This window comes from Labeo rohita, chromosome 15 (assembly GCF_022985175.1).
Source record: "Labeo rohita strain BAU-BD-2019 chromosome 15, IGBB_LRoh.1.0, whole genome shotgun sequence".
Taxonomy (NCBI): Eukaryota; Metazoa; Chordata; class Actinopteri; order Cypriniformes; family Cyprinidae; genus Labeo; species Labeo rohita.
Window position 1 is genome coordinate 25,325,087 of NC_066883.1, and position 21,177 is coordinate 25,346,263.

The window sequence follows — 21,177 nt, forward strand, 5'->3', positions numbered from 1 at the left end:
TGTGTTTATGTGTGCGTTTGGCCCCCTGCCTCGCTCCCAGCCCTGCTTACCATCAGAATCCCTGTCTGCCACCCCAGCATGCTACCTCTTCTCCTTTACAACCAGGAACGGGAGTATAGACAGAGAGCGAGAGAGAGAGGAGGAGGAGAGAATTCCTGCGGCACTCCCTCGCTCTCGCTCCCTTTCACCCTCCTTTTCATTTGGCGTCTCGCTCCCTCCCTTCTCTACAAGCTGACTGCACTGCTGAAGTCCTTCTATAGTCAGTGTTTATACTACACACCAATCACTGCGTCTCCAGGGACACGGATACAACCGTCCCCACGCCTCTGGACCGCTCCGTAACTACATTCGGGAAAGAATGAGAAGCAAGGAAAGTTGGGATAGGAACAGATGGGGAGTTGAGTCTTACCTGCATCGTTCTCTCTACGGTCCACTTCATCGTACACATCCATAGCCAGCTCCTCGAACAAACGGTTATTTAACTGCATCCACACACACACACGCAAACACATCAGTATGTGGCATTAAAATTCAGATATAGAGGGGAAAAAAGAAACACACACAAAAGGAAGACATCAGTGAGAAGACAAAAAGCAACAAGGCACTAAATAAAGATTAAATGCAAGCTAAGGGAATTCAAAGCATCTGCTAAATTTATCTTCTGAATTTCTAAGCATTTGAAGAGCCTAACCAGGATTCCTGTGACAGGTAATTCATTTGGCTAAACTGAAATCAAAAACGTTGTGTGATGCAACACAATCATAGACAGTAAGAACATTTTATATTTAATTTGTGGAATGACATTTTGGACCAATGAGATTTTAGTATGGGCATTGCAATAATGCGGAAATTAAAAACAAATGACCAATAAAACGACCTGTTTACTTGTTGAGCTGGTTAAAGAGTTAGTACACATTACTAGTCTTGTGCTCAACAACAAACCTGTCATTCATTCACTATTCCATTTGACTCTAAATACCCTGCCGTTCAAAAGTTTGAGATCAGTAAGACTTTTAATGTTTTTTAAAGAAGTCTGCTCATCAAGGCTGCATTTATTTAATTAAAAACACAGAAAAAAACAGTAATATTGCAAAATGTTATTACAATATAAAATAATGTTTTTTATTAGCGTGTCCCCCTAATAGTCGACTAACCATTAGTGACAGACAGATTGTTAACGGCTAGTCTATGTGGTAATAGCGGGCAGGACATCCAAACTCTCACCTATTATTAATTGACCTCAAATATGGCTTTTCATCTGAAATATGTAAGTAGTAGCAATGAATCTTTCAAATCTATAAAGACTCTACGTTTATTTGTGCACTCTGAATAACAACGAAACGTTGTGATTTTGTAAAATAATCAATGCAAACAGGATGCGCTTTCATCCGTCTGTCTCTGTGAACTTGAGCACGAAACTGTGTATACCTGTCTTACAGACATGAAAAATATAGGCTATCTATAGAGTGAAATGTTTACTTTTAAGTGAACCAATTCAAATAGTAAACAAACATTCTCAGATTATATAATCTGTATGAAAGGACTACAGTGCATCAAACGACTGCATCCACTACTGCAGTGATGACGTGTCAGTGTCGCCGACTTAAAGCCCGAAAAACAAAGAAAGCACTAGTTTATCAACAAATTATTAAAACATTAATACAGTCCCCTTGCTGTTTTTCCCAGACACATTCATAATTATTATACCTGCTGGTGCGCTGTGGCAAGCTTTTTTTGCGTGTGCTTGAGCACTTATTAGGCCATGTAGGCAATTAAAGCCTCATTATTATGATTTATATGGTTTATTGAACATGGGACTAATAGTCGACTAATCTTCAAAATGAATGACTACTAGTCGACCAGAAAAATCTTTAGTTGAGGGCAGAGCCTAGTTTTTTTTATTTTAATACACTTTAAAATATAATTTATTTCTGTGAGGCAAAGCTGATTTTTTTTTTTTTCACTTTAACACATCCTTGCTGAATTAAAGTATTAATTTATTTCAAAAAAAGAAAGACAAACATTTTACTGACCCCAAACTTTTGAACAGTAGTCTAGCTATATTGTTAGAAAAGATTTTCATTTTATCATTTTATTCAAAGAATACAGGTTCCAAAAAAATATTAAGCACCACAAGTGTTTACAACATCGATAATAAATCAGCATATTAACATGATTTCTGAAGGACTGTGTGACACTGAATACTAGTAATGATGCTGAAAATTCAGCATTGATCACAGGAAAAAAAATCTGATTTTAATGTATATGAAAATAGAAAAACATTTTTTTACACTGTAATAATATTTAATAAAAATTAACATTTTTTCAGTATTTTTGATCCAATAAATGCAGCATTGATAAGCATAAAAACCTTACTGATCCTAAACTTTTGAACAGCAGTGTAAGTCACAGTACTTAGAGTTAACAGACTTTGGACTTTAAACCCAACTTATATATTTCATTACGCTAAAGGTATGGGTACAGTGCATGTGATGTAATTTTCATCAACAGCATAGTTTTTTACAGTTACAAAAAAAGCAAACAGAAAAACAAGACAGCTAGGTTGTCAAGCACTTGTGTCAGGGGGTTAGGAGATACACGTGACGTAATTCAGATCAAACTGAAGTATACATGTGCTTAACATGGAAAAGCTTTTATCACTTGTTGCTTTGTTTGTTGCAACTGTGCCTGTCCGAAAAACTCAAATTCCCATAATTCTCTGTAGCAGCTCAATAACCTGCATCACTCACCGCTTGAAGCTTCTTCTTGGCTGCCTTGGCCAGTTCAGAGAGGTCCAGGCTATGCAAAGACAAAGACACAGACACAAGAATAAAAGGATGCTGACGGCATGCGGACAGAGAAAGATGAGGAGAGAGGAAAAAAGAGAGGTGGATGAATGGATGGATGAAGTGTGGCGTAAGGGATGGGGCATGGGCAGCCAGAAATGATGAGGAGAAATAGGAGTGTTTTTTTTTACTTAATTTAATTTATTAGGAACTGATTGGATTGTGATCCATACTAGAATGATATGAAAGCTATTTCCCTTCTAACATCCCGCTGTTGCGTGGTCTAGCAGACATCAGCAGAAAGGAAATTTGTTTCTTGGATGGATGAATAAAAACATGCACTGAATTGTGCACAATATGACATGGACTATATAATTGAGCTTTTTTATTTAAAATGTTATATTGACTTGATGGGATAGAAAATGATGGGATACTGCACAAATAAAAAATGTGTTTTTACACTCCTGTAAATGTTTTTAAACTCCTGCCTCATCTCTCCAGTCACCCACACCCAGATGAAGGCATGTGAGAAAGAAAGAGAGCAGGGTTTATGGAGAGGGGGATGAGAAAAGAGAGAAAGAGATACCTCTGCGTCGGGCACTTAGGGCGAGCTCTGCCTCCAAAAGCGCAGCAAGATGGAGAGAACAGAGAACGAGTGAGCGAAACCGAAAAGTGAGTTGAAGACAGACAGATAGAGAGAGAAAGAAAAGGGATAGACCCCATATCAACACTCCTTCTGGACAGGTCAGTAAAGGTCATTTAGCTGTGGTGCATTTGAGGTAGTCAGTGCTACAGAGGTTGAGGACACTCTCTGCCCTAATGCAAACTGATTGACAGTGTGGCGCAACCTGCTGGCCAGCACACACAAATACACCCACTGCAAACTGATCTTAGTACACTGTATGGGCAGCGACGAGGAAGAGACTTGAGGGAGGATATCATGACAGGTAATAAATACAACTGCACTGATGATCTTCAATATTTATACATAATATATTATTTTACTATTACAAAAAAGGCGCATTCAAAACACTCATACACAAACACTGTACCTGTCTGCCATCTGAGGGATGATGTAATGACCGTTCTTGTGATCTACAAAATCACAGACACAAGAAAAACAATGTTGATGTGTTCATCCTCAACTGGGCTGACAGATTGCTCAGTTTCACACCATGCTCACATCTAGGACATATTTATTTAGGCGTCCAAATTAACAGGTTACAGTATTCACACTGCATGTGTAAGCTGCACAGCAGAAGCTTAGGTGTAATAAGAGTTTCAGCGCTGAGCCTATTTTTGTGTGGATAGCGCACTAAACTCAGCAGAAAACATGTTAGAGATGCATTATAAACCAACATTCTTTGCAATTTGGACATCTATGAAGGAGCAGAATATAAGTTATGGCCTTTATTAAAGAAAATACTGTACTAATAGGTACTCTGAGCTCACCTGGGCGACGTCCACACAGATAGAAGGCCAGTCTGTCTGTGAGCTCATACTGACACTCTACCAAACGCTCGGCAAGCTCCACGTGACCTGCTTGGCTGCAAGACCAAAGTCACATTACAAACCAAAGAGGCTAGATCCTTTCAAAAATATTAGCTAGACAAATAGTGTGACAGAAAGGTAGACAGACAGAGCGGTAGAACATTAGAAGACAGAACTATGAAATGACACAGACAGAGCAATAGAAGGACAGACAGACAGAAATGATACAGACGGATGGATGGAGAGAAATGATACGGACAGACGGAAGGACAGACAGAATTGATAGGGACGGACGGACAGACAGACAGAAATAATATGGACAGGCAGACAGAAATGATACAGACAGGCAGACAGACATGATACGGACGGACGGACAGAAATGATACGGATGGATGGATGGATGGACAGAAATGATACAGACAGACAGACAGAAATGATACAGACGGCCAGACAGAAATGATACAGATGGACAGATGGATAGACAGAAATGATACAGACAGACAGACAGACAGAAATGATACGGATGGATGGACAGAAATGATATGGACGGATGGACAGACAGAAATGATACGGATGGACGGACAGACAAATGATACCAACGGACAGACAGACAGAAATGATACAGACAGACGGATGGATGGACGGATGAACAGAAATGATTTGGACGGACAGACAGAAACGATACGGATGGACGGACAGACAAATGATACCAACGGACAGACAGATAGAAATGATACAGACAGACGGATGGATGGACGGATGAACAGAAATGATACGGACGGACAGACAGACAGAAATGATACGGATGGACGGACAGACAGAAATGATACGAACGGACGGATGGATGGACGGATGAAAAGAAATGATACGGACGGATGGACAGACAGAAATGATATGGACGAACAGAAATGATACGGACGGATGGACAGAAATTATACGGATGGACGGACGGAAATGATACAGACAGACGGATAGACGGATGGATGGACGGAAATTATACTGACGGACGGACTGACAGACGGACAGAAATGATACGGATGGACTGACAGACAGACAGAAATTATATGGACGGACGGACTGACATACGGATGGATGGACAGAAATGAAACGGAAGGACTGACAGACAGACGGACAGACAGAAATGATACAGACGGACAGACGAACAGAAATGATACGGACGGACAGACAAACAGAAATGATACAGATGGACAGAAAAGATACAGACGTACAGATAGATAGATCTAGTGACCTCTGTGTTTTGTATTTACCGGGCATAGTCTATAGGTGTGCGGCCATTGATATCTGGAGCTCCTGGATCCGCCCCATACACCACCAGCAGTTCAGCCTGGAGAACCTGCCCTGCTTTGGCAGCCACATGTAGAGGGGTTGTGCCCTTTTCCTGTGGAGGGAACAACAGGCATGTGACTGGTACTGTTCATTCTGCTGTTTTCAAATACAGTCTTTTGGACCGACTGTCTGTCCTGTTGTGAATGAAATCAGATCTGTTCTTTCAGACAACCCATATTATTTTGATTTGGTAAAGTACTTATTCTTTGGATCAAAACAAAAAATGATATCTAACAATACAACAATCATACTATCTGTTTTAGTTATGATGTAGAAAACCTGACAGAGCAAAGACGGAACTGTGTAAGATGGGAGATTTTACCGGGTGAAAGAAGTTGGCTTGTGCCCCCAGTGACAGCAGCCGTAAACACGTCTCCAGACTTCCTGTCCTCACACTTGAGTGGAGTTGCTGCAGGCAAGAACAAGAGAATAAGTGAGTGTGTGGGAGAGAAAAAGAGAGGGACCCAGCATGAAGGACACAGAAAGCAAGCAGACCTCCTGTGCATCCTCTCATTAGGGCCATTCAATAGCACTGAGGAAGGCACATTTATTCACTAGCAGGGTGTCATTTTAAGGGCCCTCCTGCAAGGGCACAGACAGTGGGGAGCAGAGCGAAGCTGGGTAGGAAAGATGGAATGAGTGTGAGAGGGAAGAGACTGAGATAAAGAGTCAGAGGTGATGCTAACCTTGCTGAGGTCCTTCGTAGTGACCCCATCATCATCACGGCAGGGCAGCTTGTGGACGAAGGCTAACATCTGGTACTTCGCGCGAATGAACTCTGACTTAGTGGGGCTGTGGGGTGAAAGATACGAACACAGAAACAAACGGAGATCAATTTCAAAAATCAATGAATCAATATAAAATAGGATGCACTGTCAATAGTCCTGCCTATATTGATTCAATCACGACTGTTTATTTAAAACAATGGCTCTTTCTCTGACTTGAGTGATCATTTACAGATCTGGAATAAATCGCAAGTTCATCTTAGATGCCGAAAGTTTTATTCTTTTTTAAAATAAATAAAGGCTATAATTGTATTGATATTACATATATAGGAGGAAAATGAAAAAATAGAAATGTTTGTATGCTGTTTACTTGTTTGTGTTTAATGCCATGCCAGCTTCTACGGCTATTTTCATGGCAAGAAAAATTTATGGCTAAATAATACCAGGTTTTTACAATTTATATTTATTTTCATTAAAACGATATTTGTGTTTGTCTGCTTTCGTTACAAAAATAAATAAACAAATAAATAAAAAAAAAAATATATATATATATATATATATATATTTATTTATTTGTTTATTTATTTTTGTACAGCTGTTTAGATGAATATTAAACTAATTAGGCATTTAAATACATTTATTTATGGACTTATGCCTTTATATTGTAGGTGCAATCAAGACGGCATAGGAAATTCCTTAAATAGTTGTCACCTGCATGCCTGCATGAGATTATGATTTGTCACTGAGACTGGCTGAACCACTGTGCATTTCTCTGACAAACTGCTTTTTAATTACTCTGGTTTTACTTTTAAAATCTCCCTTCATTTATTCTGAGTGAGCATAGTTTTCTCTTAGCAGTCTGCTATTACATGCAGCTCCATGAGAACAATTATATACTGCACAGACCAATAAAAAAAGAATTACACCCCCAGCCTGCTGTTTTTATGACATTCTGGTATATGATGCATGAATGGTTTATAAGATGGCTTACTGGACTTTATCTTGTGGGTTCGGTTTCCTGCGCCCACTCTGAACTTGTGCTGGATCCAGCAGAGAGTGTTCCCAGATCGAGTTTGCTCCATTACTGGCCAGGGTCTGCACCATCTGAAATGCACACTTTTATTTGTTAGCCTATGATCCTGAGGAAAATGACAGAAAACTGTCTGTGAGAGGCTCTTTAGTTACCTGCAGTAAAGAAGGAGGCCAGCCGCTGTGTCGCAGGTGTTTGACGATGGAAATGTGACGGCCGAGGCTCCGGTGCACAGAACAGCATTCGTCGCAGATCAGAACCCCTCGGTTTATACTGCTCCAGCCTGGGTCTGAACATACAGGATAAAGTACATTTCATCAGAGAGAATAAGAAAAAAACTGATGGTTGTTTCCACCACAGAATTATCTCACAATTTTGACTTTTTCCTACAATTCAGAATTGTGATATATAAACTCACAACTGACCCTTCGCAAAAACCACCCTCCTTAGTTACTGTTGCTATGTCTGACAAACAGTGCTGGTCTAACACTACAAATCATGTTCTTGCGGAGCAAAGAGAAAACTGACAACACGCCGACAGACAAGACAGAGCAGGTTACTTTTGGTATGAAACAAGGTCTCAGCTTTAAAATGTTGTAATTTCTTAAGAAATTCCAAAAATAAATACCATTGTGTGGCTCTGTAATTTGTCATGACAGATCAGTGTATTGCCTTATTAGATCAACTGACGTTTCTTTTTTTAAAGCACAAAAAACCCCAAATGAACATCAGAATGCATTTTTTCACCCACGGAAAGACAATACACAACATTTTTCAAGTGCACCGAAGATAATCTACTCTCCTGTCTGATTTGTTTGTCAGACAGAATGACAGATTCAGCGTTATGAATGGTCAATCAAGTCAATCAGTCAAACAGCTTGACTGTCAATCACTGTGAAGTGTGAGAAAAAAAAGCTGAATTGTGAGATAAAAAGTTGCAAGTACATAAAAGTTGCCTTTTTTATTTATTTTTTTTTTACCTTGTGGCGGAAACAAGCTTTTATTCCAACATCAATTGAGGGTTGATTTTTCTAACAAGCAAAAAAAGGCACATGAGGACAGGAAGTGGGAAGACTGACTGGTTTGGCTTAGACTGATCACAAAACCAAACTTTTTATAGTCCTGGATCTACTCCTACATCTTCTATAAACTTAAATTGGTTTTTGGTGCTATACTGAACACCGTTTTAATCGATTCTGCTGATATAAAATGTCACCAAAGTAAAGTGTAGCTGGATAACACAGATGAGAAACTGTGAAAATGATTTATCTTAGTGTTGGAAGCATCAATAAGAATGGTTAAAAATGAGAAACAAACTAAATTATTTGGCCAGCAAAAATACATTTATGCATTTATAGCAGTCATTTATTAAATATCTGTATAATTCCCAGCTATTATTGCAAATTAAAAACTTCACCCAAAAATGAAAATTCTTTCATTAATCACTCATCTTTATGTTGTTCCAAACCCATAAGACGTTTGTTCATCTTTGGAACACAAATTAAGATATTCTGATGAAATCCAAAAGCTCATTATTTTTGTTTTCTTTGCAGACAAAAAGTATTCTCATAGCTTCATAACATTACAGTTGATCCTAATTTATGTTCTGAAGATGAACGAAGGTCTTACGAGTTTGGAACGACATGAAGTTGATTAATTAATAACAGAATTTTCATTTGTGTGTGAACTATCCCTTAATGGATTTAAATATTTCTTTCTGACACATATACAAACATGCTGCAAAAATGAAATGTATATGGGTATGTGGTATAAAAATGATATACATTTCATTTTTGCAGCATGTTTGTATATGTGTCAGAAATAAATATTTAAATGTATATCATGTATATAATTTGTATATGTATATCATGTATATCATTTGTATATGTATATCATGTACAAATGTATATCATTGTTATACCACATACCCATACACCACATCATACTACCCTGCTCTGAATGAGATCATCTGAGGCAAAGAGCTCCCCTTATATCAAGCAGGGTACAAGTGCAGTCAGGATCAAGGTGACATTCAGGTAAACAGAAAAATGACTAAGTCACAATGTGACAGAAGTGTGCCTCTGGCTGCCACAGGCCCCCAGCATCTGGCTAAAATTAAACCAGCACCCACAATACTTCAAGCACATAATCTCATCCACAGAATCTCACTAAGCAGGGTTTTGATACGATTAGAGCGAGAGGGAGATTACGGTGCACTGATGTAAACAGTGTCATAACATGATTATTGATTTCCCGTATGAACGCAAACATAATATGACACCTAAAAATAGCTGATAATACTGTTAATGTTTTATAATTAAAAAACAGCAATACTGTCAAATAATATTACAATTTAAAACAAATGTTTTCTATTTTAAAAAGTAATTTATCCCTGTGATGGCAAAGCTGAATTTTCAGCAGCCAATCCATTCTTTAGCATCAGTGAAATGCTAATATGTGTACTAATATGCTGATTTGATGCTCAAGTAACAGTTCTTATTAATAATTTTTTTTTTATTAAGTTGTGCTGTATAATATTTGGTGATAAATTTTGTTTCAAGACAGTTTAGAAAGGAAGTATACAGTGTCATAAAACAAATTTTGATTTCCGTATTATTAATACAAACACAATATGACACCTAAAAATAGCTGGTGCCTTATTTTTTAATAATACTGATTATGTCTATAATAATTTTCATATATTTTAAAGAGTAATTTATTCCTTCTAATATGCTGACTTGGTGTTCAAAAAAAATTTCCAATTATTATCAATTTAGAAAACAGATGTGCTGTTTAATATTTTTGAGGAAACCATGATACATTTTGTTTCAGGACAGTTCAAAAGGATGTATATAGTGTCACAACATTATTATTGATTTCCTGTATGAATGCAAACACAATATGACACCTAAAAATGGCTGGTGCCTTATGTTTTTTAATAATACTCACAGTTTTGTTTTGTTTTTTTTTATAATAAAAAAATGCAATATTCTGACACAATTGAATATTACAATTTAAAACAAATATTTCACTTTTAAAACATTTTAAAGCGTAATTTATTCCTTTTAATATGCTGATTTGGTGCTTCAGAACGTTTTTTTTTTTTATTAAAACCTGCAATACTGTGACACAATATTGCAATTTAAAACTAATATTTCAATTTGAATATGTTTTAAAGAGTAATTTATATTTCTTCTAATATGCTGATTTGGTGCTCAAGAAACATTTCTTATTATCAATTTTGAAAACAGTTGTGCTGTGTAATATTTTTGCAGAAACCGTGATAAATTTTGTTTCAAGACAGTTCAAAAAGGATGTATACACTGTCATAACATGATTATTGATTTCCCATATGAATGCAAACACAATATTACACCTAAAATGGCTGGTGCCTTATTTTTTATAATACTGATTGTTTTTTTATTAATGTTTTTTATTATTGTGATGCAATATTACAATTGACAAATATTTCAAACAAATATTTCTATTTTAATGTATTTTAAAGAGTAATTTATTCCTTTTAATATGCTGATTTGGTGCTCAAGAAACATTTCTTATTATCCATTTTGTGCTGCGTAATGTTGTTACATTTTGTTTCAAAAGAACAGAATTTATTTCAAACGGAAATCTTTTGTAACATTATAAATGTCTTTACTGTCACTTTCGCTTAATTTAATACATCCTTGCTGAGTAAAGGTTATAATTTTTAAATTTTAATTTTACTGACCGTGTTCATGCAAAAAAAAAACTAATACACATAAAACAGAAAAATGACATGCACCAAATCACTGTGAAATATGTGTTAATTTAAAACTCTCATTCATTCCATTAAAAAGAAATAAAAACAAATTTTTAAAGGTGATTTCATCATGTTTTCTTTTAATTAAAGTAATATAACAAGGAGGCACCCAAGGTTATAAAAAGCCTAAAAGAATGTTAAGTAAAAGGCCTGCTTGTTTCCTTATTTTCAGAGAAGTCAAGGCTTATTTAATCCACCAAATGTTCATATTATAGCCAACAGTTTGAATCTTGCATGTGGCAAAGAACCTTAGATTTATTGGCTTAATTGTAAATAATACAGCATCATCTCTTTATCTCTCTAAAGATGGCCAGACGTTCACAGAGATGGAGCTGAGCACCTGCGTGTGGGAAAATCAAAGATGATGCCATACTTCTTAACTAACGCGCTCGTCCTTCCTATAAGTGCTTGAACCCATTAACATCTCGAACGAGTTTCTCTCTGCTCGTAATGAAATTTCATGTGTACACACTCTAACGCTCACACACGCAGCACACGGCGCCATTCAGCTCTCAGTGGCCATGCAATTGACATCATCCACAAGTTCATTCATATCCATAATACATTTACTAGAATGCATCCGTCTGCCTGCTCGCCACCCTTCCTCCTCCTCCTCCTCTCTCAGTCATCAGTTCCTCACCTTCCGACACACTCACCATTATCTACATTCCTACAACACGTCAAACAAGCTCTATTAGCACCACAGGACAGGCCAACACAAGGACACAGTGTGAGTGAGGATGTAAAAAGACACACAAGCCCGCCAATGTGGAGTCGAAGGCCAGGGGCATTGGTGACAGCGCTTGCGGCCGAGCTTCGAGCATAACTGCAGGTAGCCGAGGAGGTGAAACAGAACTAAACTGTCAAAAACGAGACGTGCTTTCACATACACGTTTGTTCCGAGAGAGAGCAGCTGCGGATGAGGGAGCAGCTGTCATGCCCCCCGTACCACCCCTCGGTCTCCCCCATGGGGACGGTGAGGCAAAATGAGCAAGGCCAAGGGTGGGCTTGAAGTGACGGCACAGCTGAGCGGCATCAGAAATATGTTTTGTAAACAACTGAAGGCTTTATTATGTCTTGAGCAATGCATTTTCAGACAAATGGCTTAGAAAAATCAGTCAAATATAGGAAGTTCCTCTTTATTTACAATATAAATGCAACACCAACTTCTATTTTTTTCACTGTAGCATTTAGGACATTGTGTCCTGTCCAAAGGTGTACGTGATAGATATGAACATCTCAAAACTATACTCAACTACGTAGCAACGTTCAAGCTTAATCAATGGAAACCTGTACCTACGTCAGAAATAAATCAATATATAATTTCCACCAGCTATGATTTTGGCCATTGCTCATAATCGCTGAAGAAATACTGTACTGATAATTTTATGAAGGCCATCTGTGCTAAAACAGCTTTTAAACCAGCATAAAGCTGGTTTGAGGTTTTTAACTGCGTCCCAGCCTGATCATACTGGTCTGTTGGCTGGTTTTAGAAGGGTTTCAGAAACTTTTCAGCTGGTCATGCTGAGAGACCAGGTTGAAGATCAACTACACAACAGCTTGGCCAACAGCTAAGACCAGCAAACCAGTTTAGTCTGGTTTAAGCATTTTTTCCCAAGAAAAAATAGAAATGTAATGCTTTAGTTACGTGAGGACACTATGAGAATAATAAAGAGCAATAACAAATGAATTAACTTTTCAGCATTATGCAAAAGCATAGACAAGTCTTTATTGACAAAAAAAATTACGTAAATATAACACAATATATAAATATTATAAACAAAATTAATTTATAAACATATAAACATTCAGAAAACGTGTTAAAAACGTTATCTAGAAGCAAAGTTGTGCACAAACACAAGCAAAAACTGACCCACGTCAGAGTTTGATGTGTCCTGTCAACCTGCTAACGCTAGTTAGCTAACTTGCCTCAGCCCAAGTTTAGATTTACCTCATTTGAAGAACTGTACTGGACAAACTAAACTAGTACCCCTAGTAACCATAAAGCTTTTACAGACTGTAAACACACAAACGTGTTACTCACATACTAGCAAAGGAGTCAGACGAGAGTCCGCAGGCTACATAGCAACCGAGTCTAGCTAACGTTACTGTCAGTTAGCATTGTTCGATACAGAGCCCGTTTTGTTTTCAATATGAACAAAAACTTACTTTTAATTAACATAATTTGCTGTCACTACAAAATGCGAATATAAAAGCACCTGGGAATAGTATAAATGTAGTGCTTTTAATTGACAGCACCTTGCAGGCTCGTCAAACTGGCTTGGGATGGGTGCTAACAACAAGCAACGGATAAAACTTTAGCCACGGTAGCAAAGCTGCAATAGCAGCTCAAATTTATAGTCACTGAAGTTTAGTATAGAATCTAGCTTATGGACAATTATTGCTCTGTTGTATTATACACTACATATTGATTCAGTACTAAATTTACAGTGGGTTTATGTTGGCTGATTTGTTGGGCCGCAATATCGGCCTTGATTTTCGGCCATTTTCCTGACGCGTTTAACCGAGTATCCCTGCGCATACGCGGGCTTGGTGTTCATCCGCTAGCCGCTGCGCTCGACCGAGTCCCGTACAGTCATAGCTCACAACAACGCCTCGATCCATAAATCTCAGCCTTACCTGGTGCACTGCAGTCGGCGCACACCTCGCTTCTTTGGACTTTCCTGGACATCGCTAAAACCAATTCTACCGCTTCCAGAGATTTTAGTCCAGTGCTGAAGATATTTGGCTCGCTTTCCCTCCAGGAGCGACGTCTGCGATTTCAATGCCGCCCCGAATGTCCGGAAGCCGGCGACGAGCTCCCCAGCACTCCCGGTCCTCACCCTTCTCTCTCTCTCTCTTCCTTTTTTTTCTTGCGGTGTCGTCTGTCTTCGCTACAAGGACTTTACGATTCCTTAAAATGAATCGGATTTTTCAGAAGGCCCCTTACGTTATCAGATTAATTAATTTTGGGTGTCCCCACTAATCTTTTCCCCCGATCATTATCCAAGCCCCGTCTCTGTCTTGGGCAAAAGGGGGTGGGAATAAGAAAAGTATGGATACAGTACACGGTTTATTTACATCCACTGCCCTGTACACTTCTGTATGGCGGGCTGCATAGTCTCCCTCTCTCTGACGTCTGTCTCTCGCTTTCTCTCTTTACCCCACCGTCGTTAGTGCACAGGCGGGGGCTGACAGAGCAGAGGGACCATGCAGTCATGCCCACCAGTGGAGATGAATTTTACATAAGATTATTTACATAGCTACAATCCCCAAATTAAGTATAATTCTAAAAAGCATAATAAATAATTAATTAAAGATTTTTTTTTTTTTTTTTTTTTTTTACATTTTTATTCAGTGGTCTGTCTAGAAAAAACATACGCTAACATATTAGAACACTGGTCCTCCACATTCTGTTCTATTCTATTTAAAATAATAATAATAATACATTTTTAAAAAATCTTACAATGTACTCATCTTCAAGCCATCCAAGATTAAGAAATTTTGCATTACATCACTTGCCTACCAATGGATTAGCAGTGAATGGGAGTTAATGTCTATTGAAGTAAAAAACTGCATGTTTGTAAGAAACAAATTTACAGCATTAAGGCATTTCAACTTTAAACTGTTGCTTCTGGTCAAAATATGACTCCATACTCCATACTCCATAATAATGCTTCCTCTAGTGAAATTTGCAAAGATGTAGATGAGTTTGGTTTTTTCACCTGAACAGATTTGGAGAAATTTAGCTTACTTGCTCACCAATGGATCCTTTTCAATGAATGGGTGCCGTCAGAAAATGATAAAAATATCGCACTTTTCATTTTTTGGTTAACTATTCCTTTAAATACATGTTTATTTATTTATTAATTTCCGGATACCTGAATAAAATAAACGGTATGCTTTCCTCTGTAAGTATGAGAGGGCTGAATGTGCTGAAGAAAAATGCAATTAAAAATTTGCACTAATTTGTTAGCGCCAATAGTCTTGTGGTTAGTATGCCAACATATAGCACAGCTGTGCTTGCGGTGACCCGAGTTCGAATCCTGTCTCGAGGTCCTTTGCTGATCCCACTCCCCTCTCTCCACTCAGTACTTTCCTGTCATCTCTCTACTGACTTGTCCATTAAAGACTTAAAAAAGCCCAAAATGTAAATTTAAAAAATTGCAATAAAATCTGCAAACTATAAAATCTAATATTTTACTAACAAGCAATTGGGGCAAAAAGGAAAGGTTAAACAAAAATAAATAAATGCTTTTTTTTTACTGGCAACACATGCAACTACTTACTGTGATGATGTTTTATGTGAGACAGCAATATTATTAATGAACTTGGTGGGGGAAAAAATCTACTACTTGATTATATTGCAGTTGTGGTATAGCTAATATTAGTTAAGTCTAGTCCCCTGGTTTAGATGGGTGAATGGGATGGATATGTGTTGGATCACTTTTGCAACAGATATTAATTATATCAGCACTCTAGAATATAAATATTTGATTCTATTCTAAGTAGAAGTATACAAGTTTTAATACTAACAAATAAATAAAAGCCATTTGAGTATTTGTTTAGACAGACCAAATAAAATAGATGAAAACATGGCTGATTAATTTTATTTCAGTTATGTTTTATGCAAAGCAGAAGCTTTGTACTAATTAATTTGTAATATATAATACCAGTATGGATAAAAGAACACATTTTACAATTAAAACAAGAACATTGTACTAAACAAACCCTGTTCTGTTAACTGTTCAAGAATAGAATTCTACTGTAGAATTGAATTTATGTTCTGTTAATAAATTATATTACATCCATTAGATATTTATTAAAGGGAACCTCTGGGTATTAACACTCGTATGGCTTAAAATAATGTAAATTATGTCTTTTGCTGAAATATAGTACAAAACCCATGAAAGATTTACATTATTTAAAAAATCCACATTGTGCCATTATTTCAATGACATCAAATTATTTCAGTGCACTTAGTGAATTACTGGCGCAACCTGTTGCTATTTTTACAACAATACCACTCAGAAAATAAAATACTGATACGATGCCACATTGTGCTTCACTGCTTTCTTAGCTTTAAGAAGGGGAGAAAAGAATGGGAACATGCCTGTGGATGAATAAAACTGCCTAAAGACCCGCGTCTTTATTCTTTCCACTTTAGTCCTGATGCCTTGTAGTAGATCACAGCTACTACAAGAGCTTATAAACGGCAGAGACAAGAAATGTTAGGTGCCATCCTAGCAAGATGTAAACATGCCGACGCTTGTCATGATGGCGCAGTCATCAAAGGAGTTTCTCAGTGCGGATTTCACTTGATATCCAGAGGCGTTTAGAAACCTTGTGGGGAAAAATCGATTCTGGGTTAAAAACAACACAACTTGGGTTATTTGGCAACCCAGCTCTGGCTAAATATTGGACAGAACACATGCTGGGTTAAATGTTTTTATCCAATATGCTGGGTTGTTTTATTTAAGTCAACTATTGTTTAAAAATTATTAAATTGCTGGGTTAAAATGGGCTGGAAATTAAAAATCACACAAAGAATTGTAGAGGCAACAGCAATAATCAAAAGATGTACATTTATTATTCAGCAAGAACACAGATGGACAAAAATATAAAACAAATGTAATTTATTTGGGTGAATACAGCATAGTTTACAATATTACATACATTTAAACTTGTTTAACAAACATTTTAGAAATAAAAAATGTAACATTTAAAAGTTAATGTATAAATGTTTAAATGTTTAAATGTATTCAACCATTCTCTGTAATCACTTTTTACTGAAATAGTGCTAATTCAGTGAAATCTGAGCCGGTGATGGGCTGCTGTTCACCAGGGGAACTAACCTCAGTAACTGAAAGATGCCATGACTGATTTTTGTAACCTGCCCATAAACAAACAGTACTGAGATTAGAGAACATATTTTAACATCAAATTAAATGTATTAAATTCAGTATTATAACTAGTAAAATCAATTCAAAATCAAGGCAAGAGGCGTTTCCATCATGCGAAATGACCACTGCTGATGCAGGATGACATCTCATACGTATATTGCATTGGGTAAAATAATATAATTTACAGAACAGAAGAGAATTTATAAATGAAATAAAACATATACAAACCTTTATTTTGCAGAAGTGCACCAAATCAGCAATGCTGAGGACTAGTCTGACTGTAACTCAACAGCTGGGTTGTTTCATTTGGAGACAGACTCAAGCAGCGGTTGGGTGCAAAAAATAACCCAGTACTTAATAACCCATTAAAAATGACCCAGCAGCTTAGTTACAGAAAAACTACCCAGCACCTGGGTAAAAAATATTTAAAATAACCCAATAAATAGACCCAACAAGCTGAACCCAGCATTTGGGTTAAAAAAAAAAACAAGCATTTTTTAGAGTGAAGAAAAACTACCCAGCACCTGGGTAAAAATATTAAAAACAAATGCAGGCTGAACGCAGAATTTGCATTAAAAAAAATAACCCAGCATTTTTAGAGTGTACAGCATTTTAGCATTTTAAGTTTGCGCTTATATCCATTGCCATCTGTAAGCTCTTTCAGTAGCTGTCATCGTATCAGCATTTTATTGTGGTATTGTGGAGTTGCGTTAAAAATAGCAACAGGTAACAGTAGTAGATCACGGAGTGCAACCTTTTGACGTCATCGAAATAATGGCGCCCCCCCATAGCCCAAAATAAATATAAAACGATGTGTTTTTTTTTATGTAAATCGTTTATGGGTTTTCTACTACATATTTCAGTGAGAGACATCAGTGAGAGACATCATTAGCCATGCAAGTCTTAATACCCGAGGTTCCTTTAAGAAATATTAAGACACAGATGGCAGCATGAGATGCTCTCTTTATATCCTCTCCCATGGCGCAGTGAGCAGCATCAGCGAGTATGACAGAATCACACAACCTGAAGTTCAGTGGCTCATAGGTGTGATTCGCTTTCATCGGCGAAACGAGAGCCCTGCCTCAGCCTCCGCGAGCGAGTGTGCGTGCGCGCGCGTTTGAGCGTGTGAGGAGTGAGGAGAGAGGAGAGGGAGAAGAGACTAGGAGGAGTGGAGAACAGAACGGAGAGCATACATGCACACAGCTTTAAATTGCCTTTCAACACAGACACACTGAATGCCAAGCTACTATGCAAAAGGCGATGCTGGATACGAAAAGGGAGAGAAATGCCCTTACCGGTCGTTTCAGCAATAATAATAATATAGCAAGCGCTCTTTATAAAAGTAACTGATACCGCACAAAAGCAGGGAAACGGAACGGGGGAGAGAGCAGCGGCGAACTATGCACTGAGGATGATTTCTGCCAGAAAAACTCCGGAGAAGAGTCGCTACCACCTGCATTATCTGGTGTGGCATAACAAACACCGGCAGCTGGAGAAAGAGCTTTCAGCGCGGGAGCAGGTAAGATGCTTTCGTTTCCGTCTTTTGGCGGATGATGCTGTGAGGAGCGGGCCGTGCGTTTGACTGAAGAAACTGGTTCTGCTACTTCATTCGGCTTGTAATCAGTGATGAAAGGGCGAAAAGTGATTCTCCATCGTTTGCTGGTTCATTAATAGCATGTCTGTTTAGTTAAGTGCTAATTTACTTGCTGATATGTTTACTACAAACAGAAATGCGTGTAAAAAAAAAACCCTCACACCCTGGCTGTGTCTTCAAACCTCGTGAGTTGCCTACCTAGACCGCATTTTTGGGCGTATAACGTTGAAACGCGTGAAAATGCTGTCTTGGTAGGTAGCTCACTCGGTCCCCGTTCTCCAAAGCTGCTCATGTTACACGCCTGTCATTTTAAAGGCGGAAACATGATCTCAAATGCAGTTTTATTTCGATCCGAGATGGTGTAAAACAGAGAGGCTGCAGAATAAAGTGGCATTGCATACAAAGGCTTGTGGGTGAATGATGCTTACAGATCAGCCTACGTTCACCACTCACAGCTCCTGAGGATAGATGGTGTGTCAGGAGAGGGTGTGTTTGTCTTTCTGATCAGCCTTCTTCAAAAGAATTATTAATGCAGTACATTATTCCACGAATCAGTGAGGAATTAGTCTGTAATTAATTAGAATTTTAGATTACTGTGCAGAACTATATATAGGCCAGAGACACTGAATGAATGTATGGGAGGCAAATGTATAAATAATTAAAATAAATAAATAAACTGCAACATGATTGGTTCAGTTATATTTCACAAACCAGAGGTTTAACTGGTTTGATCATATTTCAATCGTAGTACAAGGAACATGTTGTACAGCCTATAATTTAAAGAACAAGATCAAATTCTAATCTAGAATTTATATACTGTTGATAAACCAGGTTCAACATTCTATTTTATTACATTCTATATGGGTGAAGTACAAACATGAATACTGTCAGATGAATAAAACTCCATTTGATATTATTGCATCTATGAGATATTTATTATAAGTAGTGTTAAGACACAGATGGCAGCTTGAGCTGCTCTCTCTCCCATGGCGCAGTGAGCAACCTCAGCTAGTATGACAGAATCGCTGATTACACACCGAAGTTCAATAGCTCCTATACAAGTTGATTTTGTCGGGGAGGAAGACTTTATGATTCTTTATGATTATGGTTCTTTGTGATCATCCATCTTTAAAAGAATTCTTAAATTCGTCATGAAATGGGAATTCATCCTATTTCTAAATGAACATTATTGATCTTATTGTGACTGATTCATTCATGACTGTTTCTTTTTTTTTTAATCAAGACGCCATAACTCAGTTGTCCTGGTAAAACAATAGACTTTTCTTTGATGATGTATGACAAACATCTCCAATCATTAATTCAGCCTAAAACATTTCTTTACAAGTTTGAATTCTGGGGCCAGTTGCATAAACTTAGGTTCTATGTTAAGATTGTCTTACGAGTTTGACCAACTAGCACTTAGCAAATGGGTAATCAGTTTTATTTTTGGATTCACTTAAAACTTAACTCTACGGCAGTTAAATCTACGATTTAATGTAACTGAATTTTTAATGACGATGGCCGGTCTTAAAGAAAAAAATTAGAGGACTAACTAGAAGACTAGTCTAAACCTTTAATGGAAAACGATGGAAAGAGGTCCCGTTCTTCATATTTTCTTTTTTCAATAATCTATTTTACTTGGATGATGCTACTTCACATCACAATGAAACATTAATTTACAGAAGAAATAGCAAAATCTGAAATGCCAACACATAATTCCATTTTATTTTTTTCCCCCAAATTCATTTTCACAATTTTAATGAAATTATTTTATTTTAAAATTCATTAGAAATAGTCAAAAAAGTTCTGACATCAGTCAATTCTTTCAAAAACTACAAATAGATAAACCAACACATAATTAAGGCCTATGGAATTTGTTTTATTTTTTTCCCCCAAATTCTGTTTTATTTTCTGTTTTAATTTTTCTAGACTCTGTTTTAATGGTTAAATTAAATTTTATTTTAAAAAAGCATTAATTGAAATCAGTAATTTATTAAAAGTTCTGTTTTAAAAGAAGTTACCAAAGGGAAAAGAAGCTCAATTTCTGCAATTGTATTTTATAAGTTCTAAATAAATTCTGGTAAATCATTTTTCTGGTAAATAGTCATTAAAATCATTAAAAAATAATGATATTATTAGTAGTAGTATCATTACATTAAGCAATGTATTTCTGTCACAGTTTCTTCAAGTTAAACCAGACTTTTATTTTGACAGGCTGCAGTGAAGACCTTTAGGTTTGCGTTTGTATATGATATGACCATAGTTTTACTAAAAAGAAATGGTAAAACGCACATGAAGTGAATCTCAAAGCAGTTCTAGAGATTATGTTTATGTGTTCACGTATCGCAAGCATCACATGTGCTTCAGTATGTGTGTAGTAAATGAAACAGCACATCTGTGCCATTCATTCACACAGAGACACGCAGAACATCCAGTATTTATATTTAAATAGTTTTTCTGTGGCTTAATATTCACAGACACAGACACTAGTCAATATTTTTG

At 37.1% G+C, this 21,177-nt stretch overlaps 2 protein-coding genes across 5 annotated transcripts in view; one reads left to right on the forward strand and one right to left on the reverse strand.

Moving 5' to 3' along the window:
• The window catches only part of git1 (G protein-coupled receptor kinase interacting ArfGAP 1), a 29,701-nt gene extending 15,396 nt beyond the window's left edge, over positions 1-14,305 (reverse strand). For 2 of the 3 annotated variants that reach the window (XM_051129134.1, XM_051129131.1), the window contains exons 1-11: positions 13,819-14,305; positions 7,535-7,668; positions 7,341-7,453; positions 6,311-6,416; positions 5,947-6,033; positions 5,546-5,676; positions 4,239-4,333; positions 3,839-3,881; positions 3,373-3,399; positions 2,751-2,799; positions 410-482 (exon numbers count right to left, since the gene is read on the reverse strand). In XM_051129134.1, coding sequence (XP_050985091.1) covers positions 410-482; positions 2,751-2,799; positions 3,373-3,399; positions 3,839-3,881; positions 4,239-4,333; positions 5,546-5,676; positions 5,947-6,033; positions 6,311-6,416; positions 7,341-7,453; positions 7,535-7,668; positions 13,819-13,870 — 910 coding nt within the window. In that variant the 5' untranslated portion in view covers positions 13,871-14,305. The remainder of the gene's footprint in view (positions 1-409; positions 483-2,750; positions 2,800-3,372; positions 3,400-3,838; positions 3,882-4,238; positions 4,334-5,545; positions 5,677-5,946; positions 6,034-6,310; positions 6,417-7,340; positions 7,454-7,534; positions 7,669-13,818) is intronic. The other variant, XM_051129132.1, reaches the window with a different exon arrangement.
• A 3,817-nt stretch (positions 14,306-18,122) lies between these two features.
• ankrd13b (ankyrin repeat domain 13B) overlaps positions 18,123-21,177 on the forward strand; it is a 32,841-nt gene continuing 29,786 nt past the window's right edge. For both annotated transcript variants that reach the window (XM_051129135.1, XM_051129136.1), the window contains exon 1: positions 18,123-18,600. In XM_051129135.1, coding sequence (XP_050985092.1) covers positions 18,493-18,600 — 108 coding nt within the window. In that variant the 5' untranslated portion in view covers positions 18,123-18,492. The remainder of the gene's footprint in view (positions 18,601-21,177) is intronic.